The sequence below is a fragment of the Amblyraja radiata genome, chromosome 31 (assembly GCF_010909765.2).
Source record: "Amblyraja radiata isolate CabotCenter1 chromosome 31, sAmbRad1.1.pri, whole genome shotgun sequence".
NCBI lineage: Eukaryota > Metazoa > Chordata > Chondrichthyes > Rajiformes > Rajidae > Amblyraja > Amblyraja radiata.
This window is the reverse complement of record NC_045986.1, coordinates 2,816,115-2,835,772: the sequence shown is the minus strand read 5'-3', so window position 1 is coordinate 2,835,772 and position 19,658 is coordinate 2,816,115. Positions and strand designations below refer to the sequence as shown.

At 47.7% G+C, this 19,658-nt stretch overlaps 1 protein-coding gene across 1 annotated transcript in view; it reads right to left on the bottom strand.

The window, feature by feature from the left end:
* Positions 1–18,882, bottom strand: part of gpr153 (G protein-coupled receptor 153) — a 68,635-nt gene extending 49,753 nt beyond the window's left edge. Inside the window, exons 1-2 of the mRNA XM_033047936.1 lie at positions 18,782–18,882; positions 15,464–15,986 (exon numbers count right to left, since the gene is read on the bottom strand). Coding sequence (XP_032903827.1) covers positions 15,464–15,849 — 386 coding nt within the window. The 5' untranslated portion in view covers positions 15,850–15,986; positions 18,782–18,882. The remainder of the gene's footprint in view (positions 1–15,463; positions 15,987–18,781) is intronic.
* Positions 18,883–19,658: the final 776 nt, after the last annotated feature.

Below are 19,658 nucleotides of genomic sequence, written 5' to 3'. Positions count from 1 at the left end.
ATTGTAATCACATATTGTCATTCAGCAACAAAAGCTTTTCACTGTACACATGACAATATACTAAACACAACTAAATGTGACAGAGGTACACAAAATTGCTGGGGAAACTCAGCGGGTGCAGCAGCATCTATGGAGCGAAGGAAATGGGCAACGTTTCGGGCCGAAACCCTTCTTCAGACTGATGGGGGGTGGGGGGGGGGAGAAAGAAGGAAAATGGGAGGAGGAGGAGGAGCCCGAGGGCGGGCGGATGGGAGGGTGGGAGGAGACAGCTAGAGGGTTAAGGAAGGGGAGGAGACAGCAAGGGCTAGCAAAATTGGGAGAATTCAATGTTAATGCCATACGGACGCAAAGTCCCCAGAAGGGGTCCTCCTCCTCCTCCCCTTTTCCTTCTTTCTCCCCCCCCCCCACCCCCCATCAGTCTGAAGAAGGGTTTCGGCCCGAAACGTCGCCCATTTCCTTCGCTCCATAGATGCTGCTGCACCCGCTGAGTTTCCCCAGCAATTTTGTGTACCTTCAATATTCAAGCATCTGCAGTTCCCTTTTGAAAACTAAATGTGACAGAGCTTTGTCTTTATTTCCCTGTGGACAGTGAGTTCCAGACCACCACAATCATCAGGGTGATATCTTTGTCCTCACCTTTCATCTAATCTTTTGGTTTTGGGCCTGGCCCCTAATTGGGAAAATACGTTCCTCCCATTTTACTGCATGTCGGCCGCTCATAATTGTATACTTCAATTAGGCCACCCCAACGTTTCTTCCCTCTAATGAGATCACCCACAGCCTAATCACCATCTTCTCAAGTGTAAAACATTCCCAGTCCTGTAAATCTGCTCTGCATCCTCTCCTGCGTCATTGCCTTTTCCCTGCAATGTGGTGACCAGAACCGTACACGATTGTGAATATCTAGGCCTGGGTCTGGCTCTTGTATATCCTCCCCTCTATGCCTTACTAATGAAAGAAAACATCCAGAATGCTTTTTTAATCACCTCATCAACCTGATTTATCCATTTGCCATGTAATCCCTTGGTTTACATCACATTCCCAAATACCTTCAGATGGCAACCCTCTGCAAGATATTTCATTTGCCACATATGTGCCTCAATGGCTACTCTTGCAGATTAAATCTTCCATCCTTGTAATCAAATGTTAGGGTTATTTGCACCTCTTCTGCAAACTTCATTACCACCTACTCCAATAAATCAATAGGGTCCGGATACCTCCAATGGGATCCCACCACTAGCCACATCTTCCCACCTCCACCCCATTCCATCTTTCCGCAGAGACGGTTCCCTCCGCAGCTCCCTGGTCAACTCGTCCCTTCCCACCCAATCCACCCCCTCCCCAAGTATTTACCCCTGCAACCGCTGGAGATGCAACACCTATCCCTATACCTCCTCCCTCGACACCGCCCAAAGACCCCGAGAATCTTTTCAGGTGAGGCAGAGGTTCACTTGCACCTCCTCCAACCTCATCTACTGCATCCACTGTTCCAGGTGTGTACGAGATATATCGGTGAGACCAAGCGCAGGCTCGGCGATCGTTTCGCTGAACACCTTCACTCAGTTCGCCTAAACCTACCTGATCTCCCGGTTGTTCTGCACTTTAACCCCCCCCCCCCCCCCCCATTCCCAATCTGACCTTTCTGTCCTGGGCCTCCTCCATTGTCAGAGTGAGGCCCAGCGCAAATTGGAGGAACAGCATCTCATATTTCACTTGGGTAGCACCAGCAGTATGAATATTGACTTCTCTAACTTCAAATAGGTCTTGCTTTCCCTCTCTCTTCATTTGTCCCCCTTCCTATTTCTCCAACCAGTCTGACTGTCCCGATTAAATCTTGTCTCCTTATGCTTCGTTGTCACCTTCTAGCTAACAACGATCTATTCTACATTTTCCTTGTCTGCATCTCCTTTGATGTCTCAGTTTCACACCAGACCCTTCCTTATCTCTGTGTCTCCCTCTCCCCTGACTCAGTCTGAAGAAGAGTCTCAACCCGAAACATACCCATTCCTTCTATCCAGAGAAGCTGAGTTACTCCAGCATCTGGGAGATGGGAGATGGGGCATCTTGACCGACATGGACACATTGGGCTGAAGGACTGTTTCCGTGCTGTATGACTCTAAATGAATACGTGTCACAAGATATGTGTAGGAAGGAACTGCAGATGCTGGTTTAAACCGAAGATAGACACAAAAAGCGTTCGGGTCAAGATCCTTCTTCAGACAGAGTCAGGGGAGAGGGAGACACAGAGATAAGGAAGGGTCTGAAGAAGGGTCTTGACCCGAAACGTCTCCCATTCCTTCTCTCCAGAGATGCTGCCTGTCTCGCTGAGTTACTCCAGCATTTAGTGTCTGTCTACGTGCTACAAGAAGAATTAATCAACTACCACGCCCTGTTGAATCCCACCGGCAACATTCTCCCAGTTGCGTAAGCGTCCATTGACTTGTCCTGCGCTTCCTGCTACCAAGCCAATTCTGGATCCAATTTGTCAAACTTGGGTTTCATGGACTTTTATATTTTTGATCGGCTGTCCTGAGGAAGCTGCTTAAACTCCTCACTGAAATCCAGACGCACTAATCAAGCCTCTATACCTCCTCTAAATGTTCAATTAAGTTTGATAGACTTTCTACAAGACTTTTGAACAAGACTTTGCCTTCACAAACCTAACCTCAACTTCTTTTATTGATCTGCTTGTTTCTAAAAATACATTTATACACCAGGTGTTTATACACATTAATATACATAAATACACAGAGATACATTAAATACAAAATAATCTCAAGAGTAAATACATTACTCTTGAGATTAATGTTGGTAAATTTTAAAGCACTGGGGTTGCTCTATGCAATTTGTAATTCCATGGTTTAGCTTCCACCCTTTTAAAACAGTGGTACCGTGTGAACAGTCCTCAAAACCCCCGGCTTCACTCCCGTAGCCAAGAAGCACTGAACAATGATGGGTATCTGCTTCACTATTATGAGCTCTCCTGATTCGGCCTAGGAAGCACTACATTTGAACCTGGCGATATATCCATTTCCTCCTGTGTTTATTCAACATTTGACACCTTTCCTCCTTAACTACAATGCTGACTCCATCCTCCCCTTTAGTGAAGCGACTTGTACAAATATTTATTAATGCCTCCATCCACATCCTCTGCCACATACATGTGTGGCTGTACTATTTTACTTTCACCTCCACTTTTTGGCTACCAGACTTTCAACTGTAATAAACATTTGACGTCTAACATAAACTCTAATGGCTCAAAACAAGTTAAACTTAAGTACAATAGATAGAGCAGGGGGGAGTTCAGAATATACTTCTATTCTCGGTGTTCTAGGTTAACAGTTCCAAAACATAGTCGAATGTCCACAGGTGGTGAATCGAACAGATTTATGAAAGCACTGTTCAGAAGCTTAATAACAGAGGGGAAGAAACTGTTCCCGAGTCTGGTGGCGTGTGGTCTCAAGCTTCTGTATCTTTTACCCGATGGGAGTGGGGAGAAGGAGGAATGACTAGGGTGGGACAAGTCAGTCTTTGATTATGTTGGCTGCCTTTGTTGCTGTTGTCAGTGCAGACGGAGTCAATGGTGGGGAGTCTGGGCTGAATTATGGACTGGGATACAGTCACAACCCTCTGTAACTTCAAAGGTTCAAAGGTTATTTAATGGTCACATACACCTAGGTGTAGTGAAATGCTTCTTGCCAATGCAGCACATAACTTCTTGTGGTCTTGGGTAGAGCTGTTCCTAAACCATGCAACCTGACTCTATGCTTTCTATTGTTGCATCTGTAAGACGTTTGTAAAGTCATTGAAGACGTGCCAAATTTCCTCAGTCTCCTAAGGAAGTACTGATATGAACAAGCATTGAGAGATGGCTCTAACATGGAGCGTAGAGGGCACAGTGCATGTCAAGATCAAAATCATGAGGATGAATGTGGCCAAGGGGGTTTGCATGGAGAAAATGCTAAAGGCAAAAAACTCACTGGAAAGAAGGCATGGTGAACTGAGATAAATAAATTAAATCAAGGACAGCGAGAATTTGCCTGGGAACTTGCTGGTGGCTGATATTGGGGAGGGTTGGGAGGATGTTGGGAGAAAAATAAGAATTATATCAGAGTTCGGACAAGAAGGAATTTGAAGTGACAAATGGAGTGAATGACATCTGGTGATAAGGCCCTGCCACCACTGTAGTTTCATTGGGCTGCACTGGTGTTAAAGAGTAACCAAGTGAAGAGGATTGATAAGATGTGGTGCACAGATGTCTGCATGGCATGCTTCCATTAACCTCATGATCAATAAAGGGTTTATAAGGATGAGGAGGAACCTCATTGAAACTTACCAACTAGTGAAAGGCTTGGATAGAGTGGATGCGGGGAGAATGTCTCTGGGAGAGTCTAGGACCAGTGACCCCCACAGAGCTGAAGGTTATGTACTGTGCGTGGCCCACCACCAGGGGCCGCCATAGATGTGCCTTTAGAAATGAGATGATGAGGAATTTCTTTGGTGAGCGGGTGGTGAATCTGTGGAACTCATTGCCACACAAGGCTGTCGAGGCCAAGTCAATGGATATTTTTCAGGTGGAGATTGACAGGTTCTTGATTAGTACGGGGTCAGGGGTTATGGGGGAGAAGGCAGGAGAATGGGGTTGAGAGGGAAAGATGGTTCAGCCACGAATGAATGGCAGAGTAGACTTGATGGGCCGAATGGCCTAATTCTGCTCCAAAAATATAAGAACATGAAAGCACAAAAGCAAAATACTGTGGACATTGTAAATCTGATTTAACAACATTTGTGAGAAATACTCAGCAGGTTGGGCAGTGTCCATGGAGAGAGGATTAGATGCTCATTTCACCCCGAAGAGCCTTTGTCAGAAGGTTCCATTGAAAGATCGTTCACCTGGAACATCTTCCTCTCTCCATAGCTGCTGCTGACCAAGTGAGTGTTTTCTACAAATTCTGGTTTACACTAGGGGAAGGCATCGCTCTTTCCCGAGAGACATGGAACTTGTTCGCTACGGAACAAAGAAGATACGGGACCCCAATTGTCTCCCCTGGATAATTCCCAGCCGGTCTGTGGATGCTGCTGGTTTGTCCAGCTTCCCCCATCGCCCTGAAGGCCAGGACCGTCTACTCTCCTGGCTCCGACTGTTCCAGCTGCTGCCTCCGGGCCTCTCGACACCGACACACTGCTGGGTACCACAACCCTTCCTCTCATGCTAACCACTCCACTTCCCCACCCCGCACACCCCACTCTACTCTGCACTCCCCACCCCTTCCAGGGTAACTCCCCTAAGCCCCTTTCCTTCACCCCACCCTCCTCAGACCGTGCCTTACCCCAGTCCCAAACTGTGTCGCATTTTCACCATTCTCCCTCTGACCACCCCCTTCCCCAATGCAGAGGGATCTGGCCGCAGTAGACGCATCACCTTTGTACCCCTACGCCCACAGCTCAACTGGTTACAAGGCCGTCATGATGTTGAGCTCTTCTCCTGTCCCTCCACATGCGGAACTATTTCTCCAGCAAAGAGTCCTCACTACCCAATGATGCCCCCCTTCCCATCCCTTCTTCAACATTCCTCCTCCTCATGGACTCCCTCTGCCGGCCTTCTACCATCTCCGTTCCTTTTTATTTTGAACTCCTGGCACAATCTCAACCCTCTTGACTTCTCCACTCCAGTCTCCTTACCCCTCACCCACCCCAGTCTCACCCCCTCTGCTCACTCAGTAACAATCCCGAGTATAATTATCAAGGGAGGTGCCGGTGTAGACTGGTGGGCTGACCTCCACCATGCTGAGGCCAGGCGCCAACACCTTCTCATAGCCACCCCTTGACCATGACCCCACAAATAAACAACAGGCCATTATCTCCCAGACTGTATCTGATTTCATCACCTCCCGCGATCTGCCTCCACACGCTCCAAACTTATCATTCGCCAGCCTCGCAAAGCCCGCTTCTACCTCCTCCCCAAAATCCACAAACAGAACTGCCCTGACAGATCCAGTTTCTACTTGCTCCTGCCCCAATGAACTCGTCTCCGCATACCTTGATTCCATTTTATCTGTCCTTTATGCAGTCCCTTCTGACCTACATCCGAGACACCTTACATGCTCTTCAATGCTTCAAGAACTTTCTAATCCTTGGCCCCCATCTCCTCACCTTTACCACTGACGTCCAGTTCTTTCACACCTCCATCTCACACCAGAAAGGTCTCAAGGGCCTTTGGTTCTTCCTTGAACAGGGACCCACTCAATTCCCCTCAACTAACACTCTCCTCCACCTGGCGGAACCTGTCCTCATCTTTCACAACTTCATTTTGACCTCTCTCTTCAGGTAAAGGTATTGCCTTAGGCACTCGCATGGGTCCCGCGGCGACTATATAGGGGCTGCCTCCAGCACACGTGCAAAACTCACCCATTTAATCAACTTCACCACTAACTTCCACCCTGCCCTCAAATTCACGGACTATTTCTGACATCTCTCTCCACTTTCTCGATCTCTCTGTCCCCATCATAGAGGATAGAATATCAACAGGTGTCCACTGTAAACCCATTGATTCCCTCAATTACCTTGGCTGCACCTCCTCCTTGACCACCCTGGTTCCCACAAGGACACCATCCCTTACTCGATATGTCCCTGTCCCTGCTCCCATCGAGTGGCTTTCCACTGTCAACTCGAAGATGTCCTTTCGACGTACGCACATTTCTCACACCACCCCGGTCCTCTTGCTCCCTTCCCCTTCTTCATGTACTCATCTCTCATCCCTTTTATCCTCCCTCTTTTTCTTTGCCCCATTCCCTTCCATCCAAATCCATCCCTTTACAAGGGCACCATCCCTTACTCGAAATGTCCCTGTCCCTGGTGGCCGACTAGGAAAAGGGGAGATGCAGCGAGACCTGGGTGTCATGGTACACCAGTCATTGAAAGTGGGCATGCAGGTGCAGCAGGCAGTGAAGAAAGCGAATGGTATGTTAGCTTTCATAGCAAAAGGATTTGAGTATAGGAGCAGGGAGGTTCTACTGCAGTTGTACAGGGTCTTGGTGAGACTACACCTGGAGTATTGCGTACAGTTTTGGTCTCCAAATCTGAGGAAGGACATTATTGCCATAGAGGGAGTGCAGAGAAGGTTCACCAGACTGATTCCTGGGATGTCAGGACTGTCTTATGAAGAAAGACTGGATAGACTTGGTTTATACTCTCTAGAATTTAGGAGATTGAGAGGGGATCTTATAGAAACTTACAAAATTCTTAAGGGGTTGGACAGGCTAGATGCAGGAAGATTGCTCCCGATGTTGGGGAAGTCCAGGACAAGGGGTCACAGCTTAAGGATAAGGGGGAAATCCTTTAAAACCGAGATGAGAAGAATTTTTTTCACACAGAGAGTGGTGAATCTCTGGAACTTTCTGCCACAGAGGGTAGTCGAGGCCAGTTCATTGGCTATATTTAAGAGGGAGTTAGATGTGGCCCTTGTGGCTAAGGGGATCAGGGGGTATGGAGAGAAGGCAGGTACGGGATACTGAGTTGGATGATCAGCCATGATCATATTGAATGGCGGTGCAGGCTCGAAGGGCCGAATGGCCTACTCCTGCACCTAATTTCTATGTTTCTATGTTTACATTTCACTCCTCTTTCCTTATCTGGCACCTTTTTGTATTATTTTTACCTTGAGCGTTTGTTATTTACTCCACCCCTTTCCCAATCACCCCGTCTCCCTTCATCCGCATCCACCTATCGCTTACCGGGCTTTGTCTCATCTCCACCGCTCTTTCCCAGCTTTCTACCCGATACTCCAATCTGTCGGAGGAAGGGTCCTGACCAGAAATGTTTCTGTCCATTCCCTTCACAGATGCTGCCGACCCTGCTGAGTTCCTCAAGTACTTTGTTGTTGTGGGGTTGGGGTAATTTTCCATGTGAGCCTAGAATTTGGTGATTCGAGTTAGGGCAGTGATCTGCTCTGTCTTCGACGAGTACAATGTGTATGTGTGCATTCTTACTCAGAGGATGGTGGGTATATGGAACAAGCTGCTAGAGGAGGTAGCTGAGGCAAGTACGATAACAACATTTAAAAGATGCTTGGACAAGTGCATGGATAGGAAAGGCTTAGAACCATGGGCCAAATGCAGACAAACGGGACTAGCTTAGATAGGGCATCTTAGTCGGCCGAGAGTTGAGCCAAAGGGCTTGTTTCCGTGACGCACGATTCCATGGCTCAAATACTACATTATGCTGTACTGTAGCACTCTCCATGATTGAATAGCTTACTAAAATAGCATATGGTCAGTTACGAGATGGGGTGATGGTGTGGGTGAGCAACAGTGGTGAAATGGTACATGGGCAGGAGATTATTCCCTTGAGGATGGGATGCAAAGTTAATTAACCAAACTCAACGGGAAACTGCTCATTTAAAATTACCTGCAGGATTGCCAAGTCCAAATGGACATTTTCTTCATGTCACAAGGCCTCCCTGCTCCTGCCAATGACCAGACATAATCGGCCTCTATCCTCCCTCTCCAAAGTTAATAGAAAGGTTGAGATGATGAAAAGCACACATCATTTTAACTAATGACTTTTCTCCTGGGTCGGCTCAGAGGTGCCCTGAAGCTTAATCTTCTATCTTTGGAAACACCACTACAATCCTGAAAGATCAGTGACTGTAAGACTACATCAGAAACTCAGAGGAGAAAATAGCTGAAGGAGAGAGAAATACAAAATGGAGATCCCTTGTAACAAGATGTTTAACATCAATGGACATTCAACTCAAAATTGCCATCTACATTAACGAATGATAAGAACTCTGGTGCCGATTAATAGTTTTGCACTGTGTACATCTGCCTGAAGAAGACAAAATGTACCATGGATATAACTGGGAGAATCAGGCTACGACTGTACTCCCTGGAGCGCAGGAGGATGAGGGATCATCTTATAGATGTGTACAAAATCATGAGACGATTTGATCAGGTAGACACACAGAGCCTCTTGACCAGAGTAGGAGATCAACAACCAGAGGACATAGGTTTAAGGTGAGGGGGGGGGGGGGGGGAAGAACCTGAGGGGTAACTTTTTTTCACACAAAGCGTAGTGAGTGTCTGGAATGAGCTGCTGGAGGCGGTAGTTGAGGCAGGCACTATTGCAACATTTAAGACAGGTACATGGATAGGACAGGTTTTGAGGGATATGTACAAAACACAGGCACCAGTGTAGCTGGGACGTGTTGGTCGGTGTCAGCAAGTTGAGTTGAAGCGCCTGTTTCCATGCTGTATGATTCTAAAAGGGATCAGCAATAAGACAATATTGTCTTATGTGAAAATACGTATTTTTACACAGAGGGTGGTGAGTACCTGGAACACGCTGCCTTGAAACGGTGATTGAAGCAGGTGCACAAGTGGTATTCAAAAGACTATTGGATGAGCCCATGGAAATGCAGGGTCTTGTGGGATATGGGTTATGTGCAGGTAGATGGCATCATGTTGGGCACAGACATTGTGGGCCGAAGGGCCTGTTTTTGTGCTGCACTATATAGGACTTACAACCAGTCACATATTCATCCTTTCATTTTCTTGAATTCCCTCTCTCTCCGTCCCTCTCCCCAGCTCAGTCGCTACTTTTACTGTGTGGGAAGGAACTGCTGATGCTGGTTTACATTTCCTTCACATCTGCTCTGAACTGTTATTTTCACACCTTACCCTTCCTTATCTCTAGACTCCCTCTCCCCTGATTTGACTTAACTAAGTCAAATACAAACAGAATTCTCTTAGCCGAAGAAGGATCGGAAGAAGGGTCTCGATCCAAACCGTCACCCATTCCTTCTCTCCAGAGATGCTGCCTGTCCCGCTACGTTACTCCGGCATTTTGTGTCTATCTGCTAGTTTCACTGTTTGTATCCCCTCGTTATCATCTCCCACACAGCCAACAATGGTCCATTGCTCATTGGCCATCGGTGCCGGCTCTGATCTGTTCTCCACCCTCACATACCTCCAGTTTCCCTCTCCCCTGATTCCCAATCTGGTTTTGACCCAATATGTCACCTATTCCTTTTCTCCAGAATTGCTCTCTGACCCTCTGAGTTACTCCAGCATTTTGTGTCTAACTAAGAACTTCAATGTTTTGCATACCAGGAAGTCCGTGGAGACAACTATCTCCAACCAGGTGTAGTTACAGCCACAACATCTGATACAGTTCACATGAGTCTGGAGGTTGGGGCAGTGGGAGTGAAGGTAAAGGGCCCGTCCCATTTGGCCATCATTTGCTCGTAATTTACGCAACATAATTTACGCGTCACGACACACAACGCGCACGTCATGACACGTACGTGATGCGCGCATGGTGCGCGATAACGTAGGCAGTGATGCGCGGCTGCGCGCAGCGTCGCTGGATTTTGTGATGTACAAAACCTTCCCGCGCCATCTGTGTGACGCCCAAATGATGGCCAAGTGGGACAGGCCCTTAAGTCCTTCATGAGGTTGCCTTGGTAGGTTTTATAATTAATTGGAAACTTTGCAGCAAATCTTGAAGATTCCCCACACTGGGCCACCAGTAGCCTCATAGTCTGATCAATCGACCATCAGAGTGATCCACAGGGATTGGAGCCATCTCTGCTTCTGGCTGATGGAAGAGCACAAGGCTCTGCCACACTTGGCCGCTGATTAAAGTTGGACAACGTTAACTCCTTTTCAATGCTGATCTATTGAACCAGCATAAATGGCTTCTGTATGGGACGGTACATATATTTAGAATCTTAGAGCCATGGAGACTTACAGTGTAGACACAGGCCCTTCGGCCCAACTTGTCCACACTATCCAACAGGTCCCATCTACGTTAGTCCCACCTACCTGCATTTGGCCCATACCACTCTAAACCTGCCCTATCCATGTGCCTGTCTAAATGTTTCTTATAGTTCTTAAAGGTAACGATTTGAGGGATAACAATGATATTTGAGCAAGACTTCATCTGGACGAGAGAACATAATGGTCAATTGAGGTCAGCAATCTGCCAGTGGAACGTAGTTTGGCCGTATACACACTACAGATATTCTTATTCACGAAACAATTGCCTGGTTGCTATGGCAATGGGTTACATCCATCCACAAAACAGCTGCAGTTCGTGGAAGCACAAACAAGTGCTAAAATGGAGGTTGCTCCCCACAGTGAAATTAAATACCATCTTGTTAGGGATTTTTGACAAATAGAATCAACAACTTAGAAAGCGAGTATTGAATAAAGGCCTCTACGACTTTCCAATCTGATTCTCGCTGGAACACAAGATCTACCTGCTTCTCACTGCAGCTTTGCATTGTCCTCTAGCATAGATTGCCAGTCTCGGTGTTATCAAACAGATGATAGTCCCCACGCTATCACACACACAACAGGGCAGCACAGTGGCACAGCGATAGAGTTGCTGCCTCACAGCGCCAGGGACCCGGGTTTCATCCTGACTACAGGTGCTGTCTGTACGGAGTTTATATGTTCTCCCCGTGACCTGTGCGGGTTTTCTCTGGGTGCTCTGGTTTCCTCCCATACCCCAAAGATGTACAGGTTTGTAAGGTTAATTGGCTTTGTATATTTGTAAATTGTCCCTAGTGCATGTAGGATAGTGCTAGTGTACGGAGATCGCTGGTCGGCATGGACTCGGTGGGCCGAATGGCCTGTTCCTGTGCTGTATCTCTAAACTAAACTAAGCTAAACATAGAACAGCACAGGGACAGGCCCTTTGGCCCACAATGTCTGAACTGAACATTTAGCCTCAGTTCTGCCCCCAAGTCATCATGTTGAACTCGCACCTAGAAAAGAACTGGACAAGCTAGATGCAGAAAAAAATGTTCCCAATGTTGGGCGAGTCCAGAACCAGGGGACACAGTCTTAGAATAAAGTGGAGGCCATTTAAGACTGAGGTGAGAAAAAACGTTTTCACCCAGAGAGGCGTGAATTTGTGGAATTCCCTGCCACAGAGGGCAGTGGAGGCCAAGTCACTGGATTAATTTAAGAGAGAGTTAGATAGAGCTCTAGGGGCTAGTGGAATCAAGAGGTATGGGGAGAAGGCAGGCACGGGTTATTGATTGGGGACGATCAGCCATGATCACAATGAATGGCGGTGCTGGCTCGAAGGGCCGAATGGCCTCCTCCTGCACCTATTTTCTATGTTTCTACGTTTCTAAATCCAAATAACATCTACGAGGAGTTCATTATTCACTGATATCTGGGTAGAGTGTTCTTGCACTATAAAGCAAGCTGATAGAAATTTTAGTTTCAGACTTGTTATCTTCAGAACCAGTTTCCTATAAGATGGAGGAAAGATTCACAAAGAGTGGGAATTATAACAAGAGATGGTCAGGCTGAGGCTTTTTAATCCCTGGAGTTTGTGGGGTGATCTTCCAGGGGAATATATCATCAGATGCATAAATAAGGTCAGTCTTTTTCCCAGGGGTCAGGAGGCTGCAGATTTAAGATGAAAGGGATCAGAAGGAAGTGCTGCCACAAAATGGCAGCCAGCATCATCAAGGAGCCACACCACCCTGGCCATGCTCTCATTTCACTCCTGCTACTGGGAAGGTGGTACAGGAGCCTGATAATCGTAACCTCCAGGTTCAGGAACAGCTTCTGCCCAACACGCATCATGCTCTTGAATACCACAAAAAACAACTAAATCACGAACTGTCTTGGTCACATTGGGACTGTGGGCATTTGATGCACAAACGTTTTTTTATTATTTATTGAATATGTTTTATGATGTTATCTGTGAGTATTGTGTTTGTTGACCCTGTTATGCCGCTGTAAGCATTACTTTTATTCTTTCATTTTTGGTATATATGGCAACGTTTTTCACCACAGAGTGTGATGGGGATATGAAATGAACTGCTGGAGGTAGTGGGAGAGATGGGTTCAACTACACTGCCTAAAATATACTTGGGATAAGAATGATTTAAGGGCCTGTCCCACTGTACGAGGTAATTCAAGAGCTCTCCCAAATTTTTTTATAATCAAACTCGTGGTAAGTACGTAGAATGTACGTAGCAGCTACGTTGGAGCTCGTGGATGTCTCATAGATGCTCGTAATGCTAACGGCAGGTACTCGGGAAACACGGTAACTCGTGAAGTTTTTTCAACAGTGTGAAAAATGTCCACGAGAGCCCCAAGTACCTACGAACGGCTATTACCGTAATTCTCCGAGTTCGAATCAGGGGAAACTCGGGAGAATTCTCGAATTACCTCGTACAGTGAAACAGGCCCTTTAGAGGGATATGGGTCAGGAGCGGCAAATGATCTACTTCAGGTAGAAAACTTGGTCAGCATGGACAAAGTGGGCCGAAGGGCCTGTTTACTCCACATTGGTGGTAAATTTGCGGAATTCATTGCCACAGATGGTTGTGGAGGACAAGTCAATGGTTATTTTTAAGACGCAGATTGATAGATTCGTGATTTGTACAGATGTCAGGGGTTATGGAAAGAAGGCAAGAGAATTGGGATGAGAAAGAAAGATAATTCAGGCATGATTGAATGGCAGAGTGGACTTGATGGGTTGAATGGCCTTATTCTGCTCCTAGAACTTATAAATATTTAGGATAGTTTAGGATTAATATTAACGATCCAAGGTTTTAGAAACTTATCTTCCACTCAATAGGGATTCCCACTATTATGTTTCTATGTGGGGAAATATAAAGAATCAATAAACATGTTCTGGTCAAAGATTTTATCTCTTCCACTTGTAAGGAATATATCTTGGGAAATGACACAAATTCAAGATGCTTCTCGCAAGACACATTCCCTCCAAACGTTCTTCCACTGAGAAAGCCTCGTATTTGCAAATTAACCCTTGCGACCAACTCAAATTATAAAAACACAGGGCAGCACGGTGGCACAGCGGTAGAGTCGCTACCTCACAGCGCCAGAGACCCGGGTTCAATCCTGACTACAGATGCTGTTTGTATGGAGTTTGTGCGTTCTCCCCGTGGCCGCGTGGGTTTTCTCTGAGATCTTTGGATTCCTCCCACATTCCAAAGACATACAAGTTGGTGTGGTATACGAGTAAATTGTCCCTAGAGTGTGTAGGATAGTATTAATGTGCAGGGATCGCAGGTCAGTGCGGACTCGGTGGGCCGAATGGCCTGTTTCTGCGCTGTATCTCTAAACTAAACTAAATTACATATGACCCGCTCACTCTTAGCTCTTCTACTGTGATAGCTTTAGTTTGGACTGGTGGAATACATCATGGTGAAGCCTGTGTAGACATTGTCTCAGGTAGCAACGTAAGAACAGGAGTAGTTTGTTCAGCTTCTTGAACTGGTTCAGCTTATAGGTGGTTGGTCTGCAATAATTAATTAAGAATATAAAGATGGCTAGTGCAAAAAATTCAGTGTGAGGTAGTCTTGATGGATTTCAGTTTATAGATACAGCACGGAAACAATTCCTTTCGGCCCACCAAGCCCGCGCAAACCAGCGGTCCCCATACACTAGCACTATCCTACACACTAGAGACAATTTACAATCTTTACCGAAGCCAATTAATCTTCAAACCTGCACATCTTTGGAATGTGGGAGGAAACCGGGGCACCCGGAGAAAACCCACGCGGGTCGCAGGGAGAACGTACAAACTCCGTACATAAAGCTCCCGTAGTCAGGATCAAACACAGGTCTCTGGCGCTGTGAGGTAACAACTGTGCCGACCCTAAAGTTGCCTAAGAGATGAAGGGGAATTGTATGTGTGTACCTACAGTAGAAGACACATTCTCCTCACAATTCCCAAACACACATCTGGTCCTGAGCCTCTATCAGCATCTACAAGAGGATGGGTAGCAGATCACCGAGTTAAAGCATTTCAGTATTTCCCTTAGAACACAAAGTCACTCAGCAGGTCAGGCAGCACCTTTGGAGGACGTGGAATGGTGACGTTTCGGATCGGGAGACTTCTTCAGACCTGAAATATTGCTATCCATCCATGAACTTGAACATCCCATCCATCCAGCAATGGCTGCCTCACCAACAGTCTGTCTGTCCCTTTCTTCCCCATATACCTTGATTTCATTAGCCCAAAGAGCTCAATCTAATTATTTCTTGGATACATCCAGTGAATTGGCCTCCACTGCCTTCTGTGACAGAGATTCACAACTCTCTGGGTGGAAAAGTTTTTCCTCATCTCAGTCCTAAATGGCCTACCCCTTAAACTGTCACCCCTGGTTCTGGACTTCCCCAACACCGGGAACATTTTTCCTGCATCTAGCCTGTCCAATCCCTTAAGAAGGTTATATTTCTATAAGATACCCTCTCATCCTTCTAAATTCCAGTGAATACAAGCCCAGTCGAGCCATTCTTTCATCATATGTCAGTCCCGCCATCCCGGGAATGAACCTGGTGAACCTGCGCTGCACTCCCTCAGTTGTCACTCGTCGAGGGTTTCACCAGCGTTATGTTAAAGGTACTGAAGCCCTTTGCCACAGTCACTACATGTTGAACTCTGTCTTCATCACCCTGTCCCTTACCTGTAGTTGACGGGCCAGCGTACCATCCACATGCGGTGATAGGACAGAGAGGTCACGGAGAAACAAGTCACCAGGGTGAGTGTGTAGAAAGTGGAGACAAACACTTTGCACAAGCCCTCGTTCCATTCATAGTCAGAGTGCTGTCTCCGGAGTTGGATGACGGAGTACATGGTAATGGGGATGGCAACGTTGAGGATGTGTGTCCCAGCTAGCGTGCAGATGAGGAACTCCAGCGGCTTCCATTTCTTCTGCTTGGCGCTGACACTCAGGATGCCCCAGGTGTTGGCGAGAAGCGAGACCCCCGAGCAGATGAGCCACGCCACAGCATTGCTGTACAAGCTCTGCTCATCCGTGCTCTCACTCATGGTGGATCGTGGTGCTCCCATCGCATGGGACCCGCGGCAGACTGTGTGCAAATGCACCGGTGACAAGAGGCATCCTAGGACTCAATACATCGCAGAGACAGGACACTGAATGGGGCCTCCAGCCTCTTCATGCCACGCATGCGGTTCATCACCACCACCTGCACAGTAGAAAATCACAGCATTAATATGTAAAGCAGCATCGCAATTCCTTCCTACACACAGCGCACTACTGTGACAGCTTTGTGGTGAATTCATTGCCACCAGTGGAGGCCAAGTCAATGGATATGCCTGAGGCAGAGATAGATTCTTGATTAGTATGGGTGTCAGGGGTTATGGGGAGAAGGCAGGAGGATGGGGTTGAGAGGGAAAGATAGATCAGTCATGATTGAATGGTGGAGTAGACATGATGGGCCGAATGGCCTAATTCTGCTCCAAGAATGTATAACCTTATGAGCTTTTGAATGACAGGTTTGAAGCATGACAATACCATTTGCCAATCACCCACTCCCCCCCCCCCCTTCAACTGTATCCACCTATCACTTGCCAGGATTTATCCCACTTCCACCTCTCTTCCCCCTCTCCATAATTGGTGTCAAGAAGGGTCCCACCCGAAAAGTTGCCTATCCATGTTCTCCAGAGATGCTGCCTGACCTGCTAAGATACTTCACCACCATGTGTTTTTTTTTTTGTAAACCGGCATCTACAATGAGACCACTCCACCACACGACACTCTGACAGCCCATCACCACTCCCCACCCACGAGGCAACACCAAACTCACTCCAACGTCTCTGCTCAAAATCAGCACCACTCCAGCTCCCAAACCCTGCCTCACATACAACACAACTGCACACGCAACACACCCCCATCTCCACACGCAACACAACACCATCTCCACACGCAACACAACACACCCCCATCTCCACACGCAACACAACCCCATCTCCACACGCAACACACCCCCATCTCCACACGCAACACAACACCATCTCCACACGCAACACAACACACGCCCATCTCCACACGCAACACAACACCATCTCCACACGCAACACAACACACGCCCATCTCCACACGCAACACAACACCATCTCCACACGCAACACAACACACCCCCATCTCCACACGCAACACAACACACCCCCATCTCCACACGCAACACAACACACCCCCATCTCCACACGCAACACAACACACCCCATCTCCACACGCAACACAACACTATCTCCACACGCAACACAACACACCCCCATCTCCACACGCAACGCCATGAAGTCTCAAGTCTCAAGCCCATCAAGTCTGAAGAAGGGTTTCGGCCCGAAACATTGCCTATTTCCTTCGTCCTCCCTCAGCCCTCTGGCTCCTCACCTGCTGAGTTTCTCCAGCACTTTTGTCTCCTTTCGATTTTCCAGCATCTGCAGTTCCTTCTTAAACACTATCAAGCCCCGCTCTAATACCCCAACCCTCCTCCAACTTGACTTCAATGTCCACACGGAGCATGATCTGCAATCCCACTTGCACATCCCAACCCCATTGCTACACACGATGCATTCCCAGCTCCCACACACTCCCACCTCATCATAACCTCACCGTGCAATCTCAACCCTCTCTTTCACACACTCTGACCATACTCCTCGAGCATGTTCACATATCCCAGGCCTCTTCCATGGGGCAAACAGCACCCCCCCCCTCAACATGTTGACACCTCCCTCCCCCAACCTACAATAACTCAAGCCCACTCCAACCTCCACAACCCCTCCCACTAATCCACCCACCCCAACATCCCACACGCCTGGTAAAGAGACAGTCTGTGATTTGCACCGTCCCTACCATCAAAGGAACATGACAACGATATGCCAAACCCATCAAGGGGTTTCCCAGCTGATTGCTCTCGTGCTTTATCAGGCGCAAGCCTCCCGAAGACAAGCAATGAGCGCAAGGATTCAGCGATCACTCCCTGCAGAGGAGGTGACCTGGGAGTCCACGTACACCGAGACGCGGGTCTAGACACGCACGCTGCAGGTCTGGGTCAGACGCGGGTCTAGACACACACGCTGCAGCTCTGGGTCAGACGCGGGTCTAGACACACACGCTGCTACTCTGGGTCAGACGCGGATCTAGACACACACGCTGCTAATCTGGGTCAGACGCGGATCTAGACACACATGCTGCAGCTCTGGGTCAGACACGGGTCTAGACACACACGCTGCAGTTCTGGGTCAGACACGGGTCTAGACACACACGCTGCTACTCTGGGTCAGACGCGGGTCTAGACACACATGCTGCAGCTCTGGGTCAGACACGGGTCTAGACACGCACGCTGCAGCTCTGGGTCAGACATGGGTCTAGACACACACGCTGCTACTTTGGGTCAGACATGGGTCTAGACACGCACGCTGCAGCTCTGGGTCAGACATGGGTCTAGACACGCACGCTGCAGCTCTGGGTCAGACACGGGTCTAGACACACATGCTGCAGCTCTGGGTCAGACACTGGTCTAGACACACACGCTGCAGGTCTGGGTCAGACACGGGTCTAGACACGCACGCTGCAGTTCTGGGTCAGACACGGGTCTAGACACACACGCTGCAGTTCTGGGTCAGACACGGGTCTAGACACACACGCTGCAGGTCTGGGTCAGGGACGGCCCGAGATGGAGGCCAGGAGGTCAGTGCATCACATACCTGCTTCCGTCAGTAAATACTTTTATCCTCTTCACCTCCCTGAACCGGGGAGGGAAGAAACACATTGTGCCGTTGATGATCTCTACAAGAGACACTAACTGGTTGGCTGCAGAGAGCTGAGCTGCGCAGCCTCCGGCCCATCCATAAATGAAAGTGTGGCCAAGGAGAGCAGAGCCACAGCCCTCACCCCTGACTGCTGGACCCACATCCCACCTCCATTCAACACCACACTCAATGCAGCAACCAGCCCCACCGTCACAAAATCTCTTACCTTTCACGCTGCCAAATGCCTGGTAAAGCTCTCAGGCGCAGAGTCTCACTCAATCTCCAACAGTTTGTGGAAAAGATGAAACATTAATGCAAGCTGGTCCCTGCAGCTAGCGTTTCCATGGTCACGTATGTGCTAAGGGTTATGCAAAACAAAGGAATATAATCCATTCCTCTTCCCTCATTCCCATCTTTACCTCAATCTTTATCCTGCCTTCCTCAATCCCACAGTCCCAGTGTTTCATAACTTAGATATTTAGTAAAGGCCTGCGCACTCGAATGTGGATGAATTAATCACAGATCAGTCCTTCTAATTAACATTGCATTATCCTTCATCACGTACTCTCGTTCCTAAAGAACATTTCCTAATCTGAGGAAAGACATTGTTGCCATAGAGGGAGTACAGAGAAGGTTCACCAGATTGATTCCTGGGATGTCAGGACTTTCATATGAAGAAAGACTGGATAGACTCGCCTATTACTCGCTAGAATTTAGAAGATTGAGGGGGGGATCTTATATTAACTTACAAGATTCTTAAGGGGTTGGACAGGCTAGATGTAGGAAGATTTTTCCCGATGTTGGGGAAGTCCAGAACAAGGGGTCACAGTTTAAGGATAAGGGGGAAGTCTTTTAGGACCAAGATGAGAAAATCATTTTTACACAGAGAGTGGTGAATCTGTGGTATTCTCTGCCACAGAAGGTAGTTGAGGCCAGTTAATTGGCTATATTTAAGAGGGAGTTAGATGTGGCCCTTGTGGCTAAAGGGATCAGGGGGTATGGAGAGAAGGCAGGTACAGGATACTGATTTGGATGATCAGCCATGATCATATTGAATGGCGGTGCAGGCTCGAAGGGCCGAATGGCCTGCTCCTGCACCTATT